The 18407-nt window shown below is 36.9% G+C and overlaps 1 protein-coding gene across 14 annotated transcripts in view; it reads left to right on the forward strand.

The window, feature by feature from the left end:
* Positions 1-18407, forward strand: part of LOC308177538 (uncharacterized protein) — a gene marked incomplete at its 5' end in the record, with an annotated part of 322880 nt that overhangs the window by 64725 nt on the left and 239748 nt on the right. For 2 of the 14 annotated variants that reach the window (XR_013939209.1, XR_013939216.1), the window contains one exon: positions 16242-16366. The exons of 11 other annotated variants lie outside the window; for them this stretch is intronic. Coding sequence is in view for 1 of the 3 variants with exons in the window: in XM_080555018.1 (XP_080411144.1) it covers positions 3503-3568; positions 4668-4681 (80 nt within the window). Of the gene's footprint in view, positions 1-3502; positions 3569-4667; positions 6490-16241; positions 16367-18407 lie in introns of those variants that run through there. One more of the 14 variants, XM_080555018.1, reaches the window with a different exon arrangement.

Raw genomic sequence — 18407 nt, forward strand, 5'->3', positions numbered from 1 at the left:
GTAAGTAAACAATTTACAAGCTATTAAAGCTGAGAAATGGTTATTATTACGTACAGGTGCTCTGGGTTAACCCACAGGTCAGCAGGCAGTTGAGCCCCACAGAGTCACTTGCTCATTCCTCCCTCAGCGGGATGGGGAAGAGGATTGGAAAGGTCCAAGTGAGAAAACTTGTGGGCTAAGATCAAGACAGGGTAATAGGCAAATCAAAAGCTGTATGCACAAGCAACACAGCATAGGGAATTCATTTGGTACTTCCCATCAACAGGCGGATGTTCAGTTCTTCCCAGGAAAGCAGGGCTTCATCTTGTGGAATGGTTCCTTGGGAAGACAAACGCGGTCACTCTGAATGTCCCTGTCTCCCCCTCCTTCCTCTTTCTTTACCCCCAGCTTTTATTGATGAGCTTGATGTCTCACAGTGCAGAATATCACTTTGGTCAGGTGTCCTGGCTCTGTCCCCTCTCAACTGTTTGTGTATCCTTGGCCTCCTCGCTGGGGGAACAGCATAAGAAACAGAGAAGCCTGGACACTCTGCAAGTGCTGGTCAGCAACAGCTAAAAAAATGGTTGTGTCCTCAACTCTGTCTTCACCAAAAATCTAAAGCATAGCACCATACAAGCTATTCTGAAGAAAATTAACTGTATTCCAGCAAAAACTAGTACAAATCTTCTACTCTGTTTTTCAAAAAATAAACGTAATTGGAGCTCTGAATGATTGTTATTTTTCTCTACTGTCTTCTGTTTAAATATTTTTTTTGGATAGAGGCTGCAAAATTTCAGCAAACTGCAAGTTTCTTCTAAGAGCTTATGCCATTCAACATATATTTTTTACTAGCTTTAAAGCATTATAAATAATGCTAGGCTGTTCTGTGCCATCAGTTGTTGTATATATGCCATCAGCTACATTTCTTGAAGATTTAGTGAAAAGGCATTTAAAACTTGTATTGCTGTTGCCTGTGTCCTACATAAAGTACAAAGTGATGGTGATCAGTCACAGAACTTGTGACTTTAATGCTGAGCGCAGAAAAGAGAGCTAGATTGTCATAAGTTTTTCTTCAAGTCACTGAGTTTTAGTAACAGTCTCACCTTAAAGGAGTTTCACCTTTAAAACTCATTAGTTTTAGTGCTCCTCTTATTGTCCTTAATTACTTTTTAGACTAAAATACAATCTTTTTTATTTTGCAAGTCAGCCCTTTTAGTAGTACTTATGACAAGTGTGTATTGCACAAGTAAAGATATCCTACCTCAAGCAATCCCTGCTGTGTCTGTAAGAAAACGTTGCTTTGAAGTCCTGAAAACTGTGTATCCAGCTCTTTTCTTATCCCTTTTTTAAAGTATTTTATGTTCATTTTTTTAATAACTGAAGCTGATTACCTATGCAAGTTTAACACTTGTGAATTGATCACATTTGAAATGAAGAGCTGAATTTTTTATTCTATAATTGAAATAGAAATAAATCAGTATAATGGACTGTTTTGGTTTTCAGTCCACACCCCCCCCCCCCCCCCCAAACAAACTATGTTTTCAGTGGTAATGGGCTAGTTAGAGTATTTGGGGTGCTTGTTCTTGAGATAGACTTCACCTGTACAATGAATTTCACCTGCTCAATGGAATAACATGTTTGTTGCAGTACCTTCATACCAGTAATTAATGATGAATATCTTTCACTTCAGGAAAAAGAACGTTGTTTTTTCAGAAGTGGCTGATAATGAATGGTATCTTTGGGGAGTTTGTGACGTGGGAAAAACGTGCTCAGTTCAGTTTTCTGTGAGCAAAATTACTATTCTGTCATTTTTCTCTCATTATAAAGTCTCCTAACAGTATAACAGTAAGGGTCTGAAGTGGGACTTTGCTCATAGAATCTTAAAAGTTAGAGAAGGAGGAATATAGTATTTGCTTTTCTTTTTTTTTTTTCAGAAGTTAGTCTTAATATTTACTACATGCTTTCTCTTTTCAAGGATACAGATTTTTCACTCGATGTTTGCTTGTGCTCTTATCTGCTCAAATACATTTTCATTTTATTTGTTACCCAGCTGAATGGAGGCATACACACAAACTTATCTTTGAAAGGCTGCAGTGTGCCAAGAAGTTCAAAAAGCTTGTGAAGTCTTGGTGAAGGGAGGGATGTGACTCTTCTGACTACCTTGACAGATACCTGGCATAAGCTTTATATTCCTGCTGTGGTTTATTCTCTCCAAAATGTTTCTCAGTAGGTCAGAACTTTCATGGCTATTCTGATTTCTAAATTTACAGTCTGCATTTTAAAATGAAAACTTCCCATCTTCCTACTGAAGACCTCATGTATTTTCACTCCAGTTTGGTGGCATAACAAAGATTTTTGAGAATGCCTTATGCTAGTGAAGTTAATATATGTGCACACACACCTGTAAATATATATATATAAAATTGGAAGGATCAAGTATAACAAGCTTGAGCAAAACAGACGAAAGTAGTTGAGAGAGTTGGTAGACTGTGCCCATGCAAACCACTTTCACGTAGAACACTAACTGTAATTGAATTGGAACTTATTCTTTGCATTAAGTCTCTATGGTACTTCAAGCCGTAGGCTGAAAAACATTAGCATGCTTTCTTTTTCTTTTTTTTTTTTTTTTTAAAAGAGATGGCATATGCTTCAATTTTCAGGCAATTCTATATCACTTAGTGAATATTGCTCCCTTGAGAGAAGCATACACTTGCCCTTATATACTCTGGGTACAGCAGCGTAATAAGGGCATACATGTAAATACGTTCAAGCATCCCAGAACTGATGTTCTGTTGCTGCTTAATCTCTTCCAGATAGAAGTCTCTTCTATGGCTCCAAGTCACAATCTCTGCATGCACCCCTGCCTCCCCCAGTACTTGATATGAAGTTGATTTGGTAGTGCCAGAGCTCTTTTGTTAGAGAGGTTTGATTTCTCCTTCACACTCTTTCTGCTTTTGGAAATGTAGATGCAGTTTTTAATGCAAATGAAGCCTTCAGTGGCTCTAGGGCCAACTCAATGCAAATGAAGCATTCCGTTTATTGGATGTGGAGAATTCAAGTGTTTGATGCTTTATGAATTAATGATTTATAAATTATACATCACAGAAAATACACGCACTCAGTTTATCAAACATTGTCAGGAGCTCACATAAGCTCTTTGTAGGCTGAGTTTACGTTGCAAGGAAGATGTGTTTGCCTGACAGCCTTGGTTCCCAGACAGTCCAAAGCTTACTGGAATGTTACGCTGCTCCCTCCCTGCCTGTGTATCCCACTTCCTCTTGTTTACAGTGCGTGGCAGAGGTGGTGCCATTCTGATCCCATTCTAACTGGATGTTGGGGTTCATCTGATATGTACTTGGACTGGCATTTACACCACAGTGTGCATGAATGCACGGAAAGCAAGTCCTGGTGCTGTACCTAATGTACTAGTGCAGCTGACAACAATAATTACAATAATTACTTTTCTAATTATGAAAATTAACACTTTTATCCCATCATAAGCTTTGCTACTTCTATGAATTAGGTCTTGTACCAGAGGAATGCAGTGAGCTCACAGTCCAGATGTCTATGAGTGCTTGGTTTTACAGAGGTACGTAACCTTTTCTGGACCAGGACAGATTTTTCAACCTTTGTGGTGGAATATGTATTTGATGATGCTTGAAGTTTAACAATTCATTTAGGTTTTGCAAAATTTTAAAGAAAGCACAGTGGAAGAAAGAGGAATGCAATTTCACATATTTCATTAAAAAAAAGTGAGAGGGGATAGTTCAAGATTATTTTGTTTAAGAAATCTTTTTTTTTTTGGGGGGGAGGGGGACGGGTTAGAGGTGTCATTGAACAGTGTTGGAAATGGAAACAGAATGTTAGGTTTCTCAACGTGCACTGAACTGTGCCAGCACAGATCAAATAATCTACTCAAAGAACAAAATTACCCTCCCACAGATAAGACCTTTATATCTTTGCATCCAAAAAAGCCATTTAGGAGAAAAAAGGTTTTTTGTTTGGCTTCAAAGTAGTTACCATGAAAAAGGGATCCATCTTCCATTGCAAAACAAACAAACAAAAAACAAACAAACAAGAAAAACTCACCCCAAACCTTCTGAACTAGTATTTGCAAATATGGTATGGAATGTAAGGCTTCAATTTCAGTATTTCAGGCATTATTTGACATGAAGCATTCTTTTTTGACCTCTTTCTTTGCTTTCTAGTTTCACCAGATGCCTAATAAAACTAATCGCTGTTATTGCAAAACTGACACAAAGATCAGTCTCTTTCAACATCTGCCCTGATAACGTTTTTCTAAGACTTGATAATCATTTCTTAAAACTCTGAGTTTAAAACTCCAAGATTCCTGGGAGGAAAAAAAAAAAAAAAAGAAGAACATTTCTGAATTTAAAACTTTGAAACAGTTCTTTAGTGCATTACCACTGTCTCCACTTCATGCTAAGTGCTGAAATCCTTCTGGTGTTTTGCCGTCTTCATGCCATCAGTAGCACTCTGTGCAAACTGTTTGGTCTGGCAAAATACGGAAAATGATAAATGTGATAGAAGATAATAAATGGCAGGGTGTGCTTTTGGAATGGGAAGTTGCCGGGCAGTAGGGACCTTCATTAGTGCACTCAGAGCTCCGGCTCACTGCTCACTTTTATCTGTTTATCTTTTTTTTCTTTTTTTTTTTTTTTTGGCAGTTCCCTTGGAATAGTTTCTAGCTACTGCTCAGGTGTCCGCCTGTTTTTCTGATGCACTCCTTACCAGCTGTACCTCCTGCTGTAGGTCCCCTGCAATATAGTGTGTCTACAATGCATGATGTTGATCTGCAGGGGCTTGAGCATTTTGAAACAAGATGGAGGTTTTTGTTCTTGCATAGAATTTTTTTTACTGGTGATAAGATCAGAGGCTGCTGGCAGTGATAGGCATAGCACTATTGTGAAGAGCATGGAAATCGTACCTAATTTTTTTTTTTTTTAAGATTTAAAAGCTACTAATGAATTCAGAACTGATTTGCAGTAAAACATAATCTACTGCTTACCATTGAGTAGAAGTACTCAGAGCATAATTTCAGAATGCATAATTTCAAATAGCATAATTTCAGAATGTTTTCTCTCTTGATCTATTTTAAAGCAACTCTTCCTGAACTAGAGGAAAAACCCAGGCAGGAGGAACTTTGACTTGTAACTGGCTTGTCACACGAAAAAAGCTTACTGTAAATTATCTTCCTGAGAGAATAGAAGTCTGCCACAAGCCACCTAAACTGACTTTGAACTTTGACTGAAATGTTGAGCAGCTGGTTGTTGTTAAATAAAATGAATCATTTTGGGAGAATTTTGTGCCACAATCTGTTAGTAGATGATGCAAACTCTTAGCATATTTGGGCACATAAGGTCATGTTTTTTTCTTTAAAAGTTGTCCTATATTCAACTACTTTGTGCTATCTCTGTGCATCTTTGTGCCATGTTTGCTCTTCAGAATTTTGTTTTCTAGTGGTACATGTTTTGTGCCGAGATGAATTAAACTAAGACCCTCTACAGAAAAAATGCGTGCTTAGGAAAGGAGAGTTCAGCTTGAGCTAACACTACAAAGAATCAAATACTAAAAGTTGCTACTTCACTCATTAAATCATAATGTGATTATATATGCACGCTGATGACTGCATTTTTCAGCCTTTTTTCCTAGGCAGATAGTCTATTCAGAATTACAGTTCCAGGAACATCATTGTCAGGTTTTCTCTTTGTAGTAGTCTTTTCCATGACTTTGGGAAACTACTGGAAAGCTTCCCAGTAATTTCAATTACTTGAGGGGAAAAAAAGTTTCATTTCCTCTCCTTAATTAAATGTGAATTAAAGTTCCAACACTGTTAATTCATTAATCTTCAGTATATAAAAGGCTGTCTAGTATATATGATTCTTTAATATCTGTGTAGAAATTTGTGTGTTTCTGTCAAATTTTTGTCACTTTATTTTTTCATGTAAACTTGTTATACATGTGAAACTTCTGGTGGAAAATTTTTTGTTAGTTTTTAATATATTTTTACAGAAAGAAGAGGAGAGATAGGGAGCAAACTATTAGCTTCCATTAAAAAGAAATTAGAGAAGGAAGCTTTTAGAATTCACTTGGAGAAGACTGTTCTTCAGTCATTTCAGGTTTGTATTTAGTAATGTGTTTTAGCAGGAGGGTGGAACCGAGTGATTTCACTAAGTTTCTTAGGCAGACACACATCATCCTCAGATCTCTTGGTAGGATTTAGAAAAGAAAAGTCGTTACATTTTTATTTTTAACTTTCTTCTTCCTTTCATATAGCGAAATGAATAACAGTTTAGCTTTGAAGTATTTTCTTGAATTTATTTTTAACAATGACTGTAAAATTTAAAACTTATTATGAACTTTTGATCTGAAACTTTCCAATGAAAATAATTTTTCCCTGCATTTTTTGTTGGGGGAAATATATATATATATGTATATTTTTATAAATAAATATATATATTTATAAATGTCGAAAGCTGTTTCCAAAGAAAATACTTTTTTACTTTTTAAAATGGATTGTATAAGGGTTTATTTGATGGGGGGGGGGGGGGGGGGGACGGGACGACTTTTGCATTCATTTTATCCCTTTCATAACTCTTTTAACTAAATGATGAGATAAGAAAAGTTTTGAGTGTCTATCCTGATACAAGAGGCCAAGATTTAGATGAGTTTGATCTGCTTTCTTTTGGATTTTGAATGAAGATTTCTTTTATCTTGTAAGAATGTCTGTAAAGAAAGGGTGCTCTTAAGTGTTGGCTTCTCTCTGTCCTGCTAGAAGTTTTATATGTCTAAAATTAAATGCTCATTAATTTAGAGAAAACATAAGAAAAACAACTTTTGTCTATTTTTTCAGGGAAATTAATTTACCAATATCGCCGAAAAAAATTTCAAGTATTATTTGAAGTGTTCTAACTAGAATAAATAACACACATCCCTTAACGTCCATGGTAGATGATCAGCTGCTTAGATTTATTTCCAGTTTCTAACCAAGATCAGACAATGAACAGTGGCAATTGGATAGATTTGTTAGTAGCGGCTTGCTTTGAACACTTGATTTGACAAGGAGGAATACAGATAGAATTTAAAATTGATTATCATGGAAAAACTGAAAGCCCATACTGTTGTTTAATACAGCATATATATCTATACCGATGACATGTGATATCCTTTAGAGGTGTGTTTGCAAGTGACACCAATAGCAATTACCAATTACATATTTATTTTGAAGGCAGAAAGGTAAGCCGTTGAAGAAGGAAAGAGCAAGTAGGAGAAATGTTCTTACACAACATGTTCTCATCGGAGAGATTAAAGAGACAAGGAGATTCATTGCAGCATGTCTTTAAGTATTGCACTAGGTTTAATTTCAGGAGAAAATCCCTTTAGCTGGCTAAATCTTTCCCTCAAGATAGAAGGTCAGAAAGAAATTTGCAGTCATAGTCTGACACAACAGCATTTTTATCTTCTGCAAAATATTCCCTCCATTTTCTTTTAGTGTTAGCGAGTTCAAGATTTGTGGGGACATGAGTGAGAAGCTGCCAGGAAAGGCAAAATACCTCAGTAATGTAGCCTTCTTGATTTGATGGGGTTCTTTTTCAGAGATGTCAGAGGTGGTGAATTTTCTTCAGAGACTAATGTACAGTAAATGAACTGATTGACACACTAGTCAAATGCTTGCAGGGGGAGTGGGGTCTTGCGAATCATTCAGATGAGTTTTTACCCACTCCCTGGGTTCACAAAGGAACTTAAGTGGTTAGATGAGTTGAATTGAACCCATTTATACTGAATAAAAGAAAATTGCTGTCAGTGCTACAGCATTGCTACAGGCTCATGTAGTAGTATCTACAAGAGATGTTTTCTTGTGTACTTCTGCTCTTCAGTGCTTGTGTTCCAGACATCATGATGACAACTGCTGTACAGCTGCACTTTCCTAAAATGTGAGGCATCCATGTTCTCCTGAAACTGTTAAGATTTTTATGGTTATTTTAGCAGAATATTTTTGTCTATGACATAGTTGACCAGTCTTAAACCTTTAAAGCATGTCTTCCCACTATTGTCACTTTCAGTGATTTTGCTGATAAAATGCTACCACTGAAAGGAGATGGATAATATTTTTTTCCCAGCAGGAGAAATTAATGAGATCTTCTGAAAAGAGGGAGTGTGTTTATCATGGAGAATAATGCACCCGTTTTTCTAGGTTGCATGTAATCTCTGTCAGTTGTTTGTCTGTATTGGAGTTAAGACAATGAAAATGAGACTAAAATTGGCAAAAAAAAAATCACTAAAAATGGAACTCCTCTAGATCATGCATAAACCTCCTTGTGCAATGAAAAGGCAGGCAAGTCTGTAAGGAAAAATATTCTTTATTTGATCTGGTTATAATTTAAAACCAAGTGACAGTGTGGAAACCGATTGGACTTTCATACTGAAACTCTATACCAGAAATATATATATGGGTATATGCAGTTTTATCAATTGTATAACTTCCCTGTTTCATGGCAAAGAGGACGTGGTCCAGAAGGGAAGCTGGGTGGGACAGTGCAGTGGTTCTAGTGGGGCCCAGGGGCACTGGTCTCATTTCACTGTTGTAGAGTCTCTTGGGTTTGTTTTCTGCCAACATGACCCTGGGGTGGAGAAACCCCAATTCCTGTTAAGATTGACTTCACACCTAAAAGCTTGCTTTTCAACAGGCATTCAGTTTGTCTTTCTTCATTTCTTCACAACTTTTGGAGTGAGTAGCAGGTTGTTCATGCCCAAGTTATCCCTGTGTTCTTCTAACTAGAACTATAGCATAAGGAAGTGGCTTAAAAGTTCCTACATCAACTCTGTGTCAACTAGACCCAACCTATTCAAGCCCCCTAAGATGGGGCAGATCAAATTGCAAAGAATATAAAATGAAGAAAAGTGGTATGGTTTGGTAACATTTATGTAATTTAAATGCAGGATATGGTGTTAAAACACGGTGCTTAATTATAACAAGCCATCTGAAAGGTTTTTTTCTCCTTGTTTCTGATTCTGCCCAGCAATTGACCAGTGTCCTCATCTGATATCTATAATGTCTGTTAAGTGTTTCCTGAACGCAGAATATAATTTTATTCCTTAAGGAATTATAACTATATTCAAGGACATAACATTTCTTTTCCAGGCAAGATCTGTTTCATCTTAAAAAGTAATCATAACTTAACATTAAGTTTTCAGTACACTGGTTTTTAACGTGTTGGCATCAGATTGCAGTAGGAAAAGCGAGTGATTCCCTTTATGAAAGTGAATTGGTCTTTGCTCCTCAGATGGTATTTAAGTTTTTTGTCTATGTTGTATAATAGGCAAACAAGTCCATGTAAAGTCATGATGAAGGACAGTTATTGTTTCTGGTATCTAACCTATTTTGCACCTTCATGAATCTACCTGTATTTCAGTAGACATTTACTGGCAAAGCGAAGAGGCTGATGCTGAGCTGGCTAAGACAGAGTAGCTCTTTTTGTGGTCATAAAACAGTGATGGACTAAGGAATGTGGTGAAAGTTGCCTGTGCATTTTCAGTGCATCACCTCTGTTGATACAAGAGTATGAAGTGTCAAAAATGGTGTATGAATTTATCTGGTGCACTAATTTGAATACAGAATCAAACAAAGAAAACTCATCTCATCCTTATGGTCGTCTTTTATGCTAAAGTGGAGCAGATGAGGAATAGCCTGTTTCCTAACCAGTTCAAAAGCAAGGGATCAGAAACTTTAACAGAATTGCCCCAGTGATTTGTTTGTGGTGTGGTGTTCTTTTCTTTTTTTTTTTTTTTTCTTTTTTCTTTCCCTTCCTGGCTGCATCAGTGGCTAGGATTCAGGAGACTGATATTAGTATTTTTGCTGTAGACATGCTGAGTGTCTTTGGGCAAACTGCCATATCTTTCTGTGCTCGTGGTCTGTTATTTGCTTAAACTATATTCTGAGTACAGAGGCTGATGATTGCTTTATCTGTAAAATATGTTACAATGAACCACTAATTTCAGTTGGGCCCTACAATGATTTGGACAGTTATTGGCCAAACTGTAGTAGAAAGTGAGCTGTGTCATGGTAAGATTTACAGTTAGGAAGACAATGATTGATGGTGGTAGTTATGAGAGGTAGAGCTGGGTCCAGGAACCAATAAAATTAATCTAATCTAGCTATACACAATTTTGTATTTGAAGCATATGTGAACCATACCTGGCTACCCCTTAATCTGTCCAGAAGAGTGCACGTTTTGGGAGAAGGAACTGCAGACAAACACCTGAAAGCTGTTGGCACATCAAGTCAGAGTATTTACAGAGGAAAACATGGTAAATGACATGCAACAGAAGAATATGTAGTAAATGATTTTACCTACTATTAGAGAGCTTGTGTAGTGAATGCAGGTGAGGACTGTCTAAAATCAGTGTTAGCTTTTTAATATTGTTATGCTAACCATAATGCCATCTTCAAGATGTATAAACTTTGAGCTTGAGAATGATTAGGAATTTTCACTCTAATTTGGTGCTTTTTCAATTGACCAGTATATACCCTGGAAAATGTTGTACAGTCTAGATTTCAGTTTGGTAAAATTGTTTGCACAATGAGCCTGTAATTTTAGACAAATGCACTGTGGTTGTGACATAGCTGGATCCTGAACTAGCGTATTTCTCTCCTTAGTCACCAAGCTTTTCTTCTCTTAGCTCATTATATTCATCTGGAAAAAAACCCTCTGCATCTAATATTTTATGGGCTGCTTTCAGTACTTTTTTTTCCTAGCTTTAAATACATTTTAAGTCCCAGTAGGGATTTTTTTAATATTCCTTTTGAAGCTTGAATATATATTTTTTTCTATTCTACTTTTTCTCTTACCCATCTGACAGCTCTGGGTATTTATTTTTTTTGAGCTGAAATAATTGAAGCGTTTCCTTAACGTTTTTTGGAAATCATTTATTGTATTATGTTTTTGTATACAAAATTAATGCTGGCAGATGAGCTTGGAATACCTGGTTGGTACCTGTTACCTAACTTCCTCAGAAATAGCAGTGTCCTTTGGGCCCTAGGTTACAAGAATAAGAGTCATTAAATTAAAGGCTAGAGGCTGTCCTTTCACTGTGAATTATTTTGTTGATTTGTAAGAGTATGACAGTGAAGATGGATTTTTTTTTTTCTCAATAAAAGGAGAAATCGCAATATCTTTGATCTCCCTGCTCTCCCCCTGATACATGTGAGCCCTGTATACTTTTATACCACGGAGTCCTGAGTTAGAATGGGTTTAGATCAAGCTCTCAGAATTTGTGCGTGAGAAACTAGTGCTGCCTGTGAACATCAGAAATCTTGGCTTCATTCTTGTCTCTGAAAGGTAAGACCCAGATTCTGCAGGGGCACGGAAGTACGGGACATGGGTAGTCTGTAGGGCTGCCTCTGTTCCCTGTGGCTGTAGGACTGGAGCCGGGCTGTTTGCTTGAGCTGTTGCACGGCTGCTTAGCTGAAGTAAGCACAAGCTGTTACAGCTTTTATATGCACATGTGTGCACTTTACGCATACACATATAATGTATATTTAGCATGCTTTAATAAAACATTGAATACAACAAACAGTTGCAATGAAAATTACATGCTCTTATAAACATTTTTATTTTAATCTAGGTTTTGTGCTGTGATGCTGCAGAGGCATCTACAACATAATCAGCTTGGTAATAGAAGAAAGTCATTTCTTACAATGATCCCAGAGCCCTTTGTTAATGTCAAGGATAATTTGGGCTGACTGATTTGATTGCTGCTCTTTTCCGGCAAGAGGTCTCAATAAATGAAACTGCTTGCCTTGATAATTTAGGCTTATATGATTGCCAGCAAGCTAATGATGCAAACACAGCTGAAATAAAATTTCCACTTTATATTGGAGATTTATTAAAAAAAAAAAAAGGCGGGGGGACACCACTTAAACACCTGCTGCATGGGCTCTGTCAAAACAGGGAAGAGCTATTTGCCAATCTCAGGATAGAAAGTGGCTTGTGCATATTATGAGACACGTTTCAGCCAATTGGCCTTTATAGATCACTAGAACACTCTTTTATGTTGTTGCGGACAGGTTATCTGTTTAGTACAATGCACTTCTATTCCCTTTTACTTCCTGCACTGGTCAAAATGGGCTGTTAAAATGTAGAGGTTTCAAGGAAAAGATTTTTGTTTAAAAAAGACAGGGCAAAGCTCCACAGACATCAACATAGAATTCAGTATTACACTGTGATTTATTGTGGAATAAAGCCCCAGCTTCTACATTAATAAGATACGTGTACAGTTCATTTGTCCAATTTTTTTTTCTGGTATGTCTGGTTTAGAAAGAGTGGTTCCTGGCACATGCGTTGGTTCTGTATGCTATACACAGTTCTGACTGGGAGCAACTGGGGGAAAAGCAACTATCAGGAAACAGAGCTATGTAAATTCCTCAACTACGCTAAAAAGTAAGTATTACAGGCTTTGGAAGATGGAGAGAAGAGAAACACAGATCTTGTTTTACTTGGCTCTTAGAATATTTTAGAGGCCAATTCATCATTGAATTCTAGGTCAGCCTGTTCCTTACTACTTGTCTTTTTTTTTTTTTTTAATTTCCTGTTGCTATTTTACATTCTTCCGTGAGTCCATCAGGACTTGCCAACCATAAGCAAGTTTTCAAATTACCAAGGTTCAAAGAAGAATCATTTATAGGAAATTCTTTGCACAAATTATTTCAAAGCTGCCTGTGATGAGTTTTCTTCACTTCCTCAGGAGCTTTTAATTGAAGACTTGCAATTTTTTTCGGGAAAAAGAGTACACCTCATTATGAACAGATATCTTGCATCATTAGGAGGTAGGCCAGTCAGAGGTGTATCAGCTAGTGGCTACGTTCATAAATAATGTAGTTCTATCTCTGCCTAATTAAGTGGGTATAGAATGATAACCTTCCGAGCTAATCAGCCTGTGTTATTTGTACTCTTCACTGTCATTTATTTTTATCTTATAGTACTTCAGATGGCAGTTCTGTTCAAAGCCTGCCATCTTGCATATTGTGATATCGTGAAGTACTGCATTCTCTTTTGCTTTAACGTTGCTAAAGTAAGTGAGGTTATATCAAGGTTTAATTCAGTTCATGGAGTTTAAGGGGATAGCTTTAAAAATGCGTCCATGAGGTATAGGCTAGCCACTGTTTAGGTTGACACAAGGTATCTCTCTCTATGCGCATAATGATTACCATATTGTTTATGCATAATTCTCTGGAGGGTAGAACACATCTCTTTTATATCTTATTTAGTGTTATGGCATATGAGGGATTGAGGAGCCAATTCTGTTGCAGAAAAGGAAAATTATAAGTTCTTATATGTTATGTGTCCTTGGTTCCCCTTTACCTTTGACTCTTCAACTCAAATCTTCCAAAATAAAAACAAACAAATAGAAAACAAAACAAAACGCACCAACAAAAAAACCAACGGTATACACATATAACTGAAAGCCCAGTATCATAGACAATTATCGTAATGATAACTAGTAAATAATACATTTAGTAGATACATGGATAAAAATGATATAATGAGTAAGTCAAGATTAATCATTAGAAGGAGTTCATAAGCAAGTGTGTAAAGATGATCTGGTTGATATGGGTAACAGCTCTAGGACTGCAGAAAATGGGCCTGTCCAAGGGACTCTGGCAGTTGAGTTGATTTCCTTGGAGCTAACCCTTCTCAGCTTCCCAAAAAGGCTGCATGCCTATGAGTGTGCCCCCAGACCATCTTGAAGTTGTGTGTGGCCATTCTGTGAAACTGCTGCCTGTGCTGGGGTACAAGCATGCCTGTTTCAAGCTGTGCTAACAGCTTACCAGTGTGGGCAGTGCTCAGGCCCGCTCCGTGCCTCTGGCTGGGTTACTGGCTTGTTGTATAGAAATGCAGTAACAGCATGTAAAGGTTCCCAAAATGCTTTTGAAAGGTGTTCACAGAAGGCTATTCAAGAACAAAGCTGTCATGGAACAGAGGAAGTTGTTCTGGATTAGTAACTGACTAAATACTGGGGAGAAAAATGTCAAGAACAATCAAGTGAGGTGACAGGTAAATCCTGTTTTCATCAGTACTACAGACTGTACTGCTGCCTACAGTAAAAGTGTGGCTGGAGACTAAAGCCAAGTGACAAAACTGGGTGCAATATTGAGAGTAAAAATTGAAATTGTAGGAGAACGGTTGTAGAATGACCTATAGGGTGATCAGGAAATAAGTTGGCAGATAATGCTCAGGGTTAGAAAACATGAAACACTTTACACTGCAAAGAAGAAAGTATCCTAACTCCATTTGGAGAATCATGGTTCAGATTTCAGGTAGTATTTAGGAGACATATTAAATACCTTATCAATAGGGCCCAGAAAATATCAGCTTCAGTCAGCACTGTTCAATCAATAGGTTAGAAAATAAATGACCAAGGGGAGCATGTAAATATAGTATCTTTATTCATTATTTCTCATGAGAGCCAAGAGCCACTAAATGAAAATTTCAAATAGGAAGTTTAAAGAAAAATGGTACTTTCATATAGTTTTGAATTATGAATGCTATTGCCATTATATTGTAGTTTCCAAAAAGCTTTAAAATATCAAGCTAAGTTTATAAAATATATATTCTTTAGGCAGCTATTAAAGACAAAAATTCAGATGGAAGCTTTTCTGTGGAAGCCTTGTGATTTCATTGACGTTCAGTAGGACCCTGTCTGGCATGTAGAGGTGCTGTGTGTTGTTCCCCATCAACCCCCCCCTCATGCCCTGACCAATTTGAATTAATTCTGAAGAGATCCAGAAGCTCTGTTTTTCATGTTGAGATTTTGTCATTTTCTATGAATTGTTCAAGCCCAGTCTTTTAAAATGGATGAAGCAAATGGGTCTGTGGCTTGATCTTGCCTGGAATGACCTCTAGGTTATTTCTCTTATGTGTATTAATATCTCTCATTAAAAATCCAGTTAATATGGGTGCTTCATTTGATAAAATAAATCTTCACTGACAGAATAGGTAGGGTGTATTGATTATTATTTTTTTCTGAAATATTGTAGACGTGTTTTGATGATGTAATGGTCAGGTTGTAAACATTGTGGTGAAAGGATGCAAAGAAGACAAACACCAGGTGGGGGACAGTGTCTTTTATTATTTATTTGAATTATAGATAAGTCTTTAGCTACAAACGTATCTTCAGGTTTGAACCTAAAATAAATCTTGATGACATATCATCCACAGTCAGACCATAAATCTGAGCTCTAGTCTGGGTTTTCATCACAAATTTGTTAGCTGCCTAGGAACCAAAATATGGCCAGGGTAATCCTATGAAGGTTTTACCTTTTAGGTGCAGACTATAATATACAGCTGGGTTTTCAGGTGATACTACCTTTGTTCAGGACAGCTAATCCTAACTTGGAAATTAGAGTAACAGTTTGCAACAAACATATCCTCAGTGGAAATAGTAATTACTTTGAATGAACTATTTGGATGAGGCAGCCTCAGTGCAATAGCAAAATTGGCCCAGCTCCTTCACCACTTTCTTTTCCATAGAGATTCCAGGTTTAGATAGAATGTGAAAACATTACAATCTGTACTGAAGAATGAATGAAGGTAGGCCTGTGTTCTCAGAAGCATGAATATATTTTTTAATTGCATCAACTGATGTAATAGAAATTATAATGTTTCCTTAGAAACCTCACCTTGTTTGACATACACAATTAATCTGCAGACAGCTTTGGGACAAAACGCAGCAGCTTAATGAGGCCAAATTCTGATTGTGCTGATTAGTGACAAGATTTGGTCAAAAACTAGGATATTTGATCAGCAGGACTGAAATGGACTGTGTGCCCAAGCACAACTGTGTGTGGGGGGTGGGAGATTGAGACCCCAACTTTTCCCAGATGCCTGGGTGCCAAGGAAGCGTGAAAGTTTACTACCCCAACAACAGAAATCCCAGGCATACTTTGGTAAGCACTGAGCCATTTTGAACGGAGAGCATGCTTCCTGAATTTTCAAGCTGGTTAGTGCAGGAGACAATTTTTTGTATACTATGATGTTTAAGCTTTACTGAAATTGATGGACTTAAGTCCTTCCCCCATTGCAGAAATGGGGCATCTCCCAACTTCAGGCTCCTTTCTCCATAGCAGTCTGCTGGCCCCTGCATTGTACCTGATTGCCCTGGAGGCCTGAGGTTGACATGGATGACTTCCTAGCTCTAAGGCAGGCTGGCTAAGGGATCTGACTTGAAGCTCTTGCCCGTAGGCTTGTCTCAAAAGTTAAGACGGATTTTGAGGAAGACTGTGACACTTGAGAAAATGTAGAAGACTGCTCTAAGATCAGCAAAACATCTGTGGTTTTTTTTTTTTTCTTCCATGAAACTTGACCAAGTAAGTCAACTTCACATTAATTGTCTAGAATCAGTATCAGAATTTAGTTAAAATTGCTCACAGTGTTTTAGGACAGGTGGTGAAAATGAATAGCTGTTAGGGAAATTCAGGTAAGAGAACATAATTACCCAAGCTGGATTTTGGCCAGGACATTAGTGATAAGTTTCATTTCTGTGGAAAATGCTGTGGGATTTTTAAAGGCAGTTTGGTTTTCCCTTATTACAAATATCGCTGTTTTTTTATGGCTGTATGATTCGAGGCTTGGTTTTGAGCCTAAGGAGTATTTGTCAGGGGATTAAAGACTGGGGTATAGCATATGATACCCATGGTAGCTGTGTAATTAAAGTTTATAAATAAAACTGAATTTTGTTGAGCTGCAACCGCTATACAGTAATTTAAAATCTTTAGGAAGTGTGCTTTGTGGTATGTTGTTTGTAGACCTACCCCTTTTATGCTGACAACCATCTTTTAACTGTTATTCCAATGTGCACGAGTAGTGACCAAAATATAGAAGTACTAAGGAATCCTAACGTGTGTGATTGCAAAGTAGCCATGTGTTTATTCTACCTAGATGATTAATTTTCTTCTAAAGGGAGCCAGACTGTCCAAATACCAGTCTATACTACAAAATGAAGTGCAACAGGGCTTCCTACAGGTACTTCCTAGCAGCAGGAGGAAATGAAGGAAGACAGAATGAAATAGTTGATGGGTCAGAGTTGTATTAAGATTGAGACTGTTACCTCTAGCAGTCTGATCTTGGTCTGCAATGTGTTCATCCCACTCTAAATTAGTAGACATTGTAGTTTCTACTTTTTTTTTTAAGAGCTGAATCAAGCCCTTAGGTTTCAGGATTGATTAAATTAAAGAGAAACACTAAGGTTTGAATGGGGAACGTACATAAGGAAGGTTGCCGTGAGTGATACTCTGTGCAGGAACTTCCTGAAGTTCTTTCTGTGTTTCTGTCCATTTCCTCTGGAGTCTTAACTGTCACACCAAGTATGGCAATACTGTGAAAAACTGTGAGAAGACACAAAAACATCAGAACAGTGTCAGATGGAGACTTATAAGTGAACACTGTGAAACTAGAGCATAGTATAGAGCACAAAATTGTCAAGGATGGGACTATAAAGTAATTAACAAAATAAGTATAAATTTATATAAAATATATTTTATATATAGCAAAATATATAATTAAAGGTAAATTTGATAAGGTATTCATGCATCCAACAAACATGCACCAACAAATTTTCCTGAAATCTGTTTGTTTTTTGTTTCTTTTTGGAGAATACCTTTTGATTGCTGTAAACTGTCCTCCATATGAACCGTTGTGAGCTATTAAGTTCCATGGTACTGGCATGTTTAATAATAGATTCAACATTTTTTAATATTTTGGAGGAATTGATATTTGCTTAGTCTCCATATGGAGCATAGCATGTTAATGAACAAGTGATGCTTGAAAGGTCACAAACAAAATGAATAATTCCAGCTTTTGTGATGTATTCTCCTTAATATTCTGTTGAACATATATATATATATATATATATATATTGAATGGAGCATTTGCTCTGTGGTAGGACATATTATTTTTGTTCTTCCACTTAATGATATGAAAATACTCATTTCTGAATACTGACAATATTTAACCTCTTATAATGCTTTCTACCAATGAACATACCAGTGAGCATTTTATAGTCATTGGTTAACTCTGCTTACCAGTTCTGTTCTGTGTTATTTAAACATGCTTTTAGAGCTAGGTAGAGTGCCATACAGATGAAACTTTCATCTCTTAAAACAAATCTCTGAAGCTTTTATGCCCAGTTATGCCAGGCATATTCTAAGCCTATAAGAGAGCAGAAAATTCAATTATTTTTATTCTCTGAAGTTGATTGTGGCAGTTCTAAGGTTGAGAAGAGTCCATAGCAAAGAATGGTAGTCTGCATGCAAAATAATTTCTTCAAATTAGAATAATTTTTCTATTAAAAATGGGAAATTTTATATTTTGGGGAAGAAGGAAGATTTCATTGTCGTCATCTTCAGAAGT

The sequence above is a fragment of the Anser brachyrhynchus genome (genome assembly GCF_964034855.1).
Source record: "Anser brachyrhynchus genome assembly, chromosome: 14".
NCBI lineage: Eukaryota > Metazoa > Chordata > Aves > Anseriformes > Anatidae > Anser > Anser brachyrhynchus.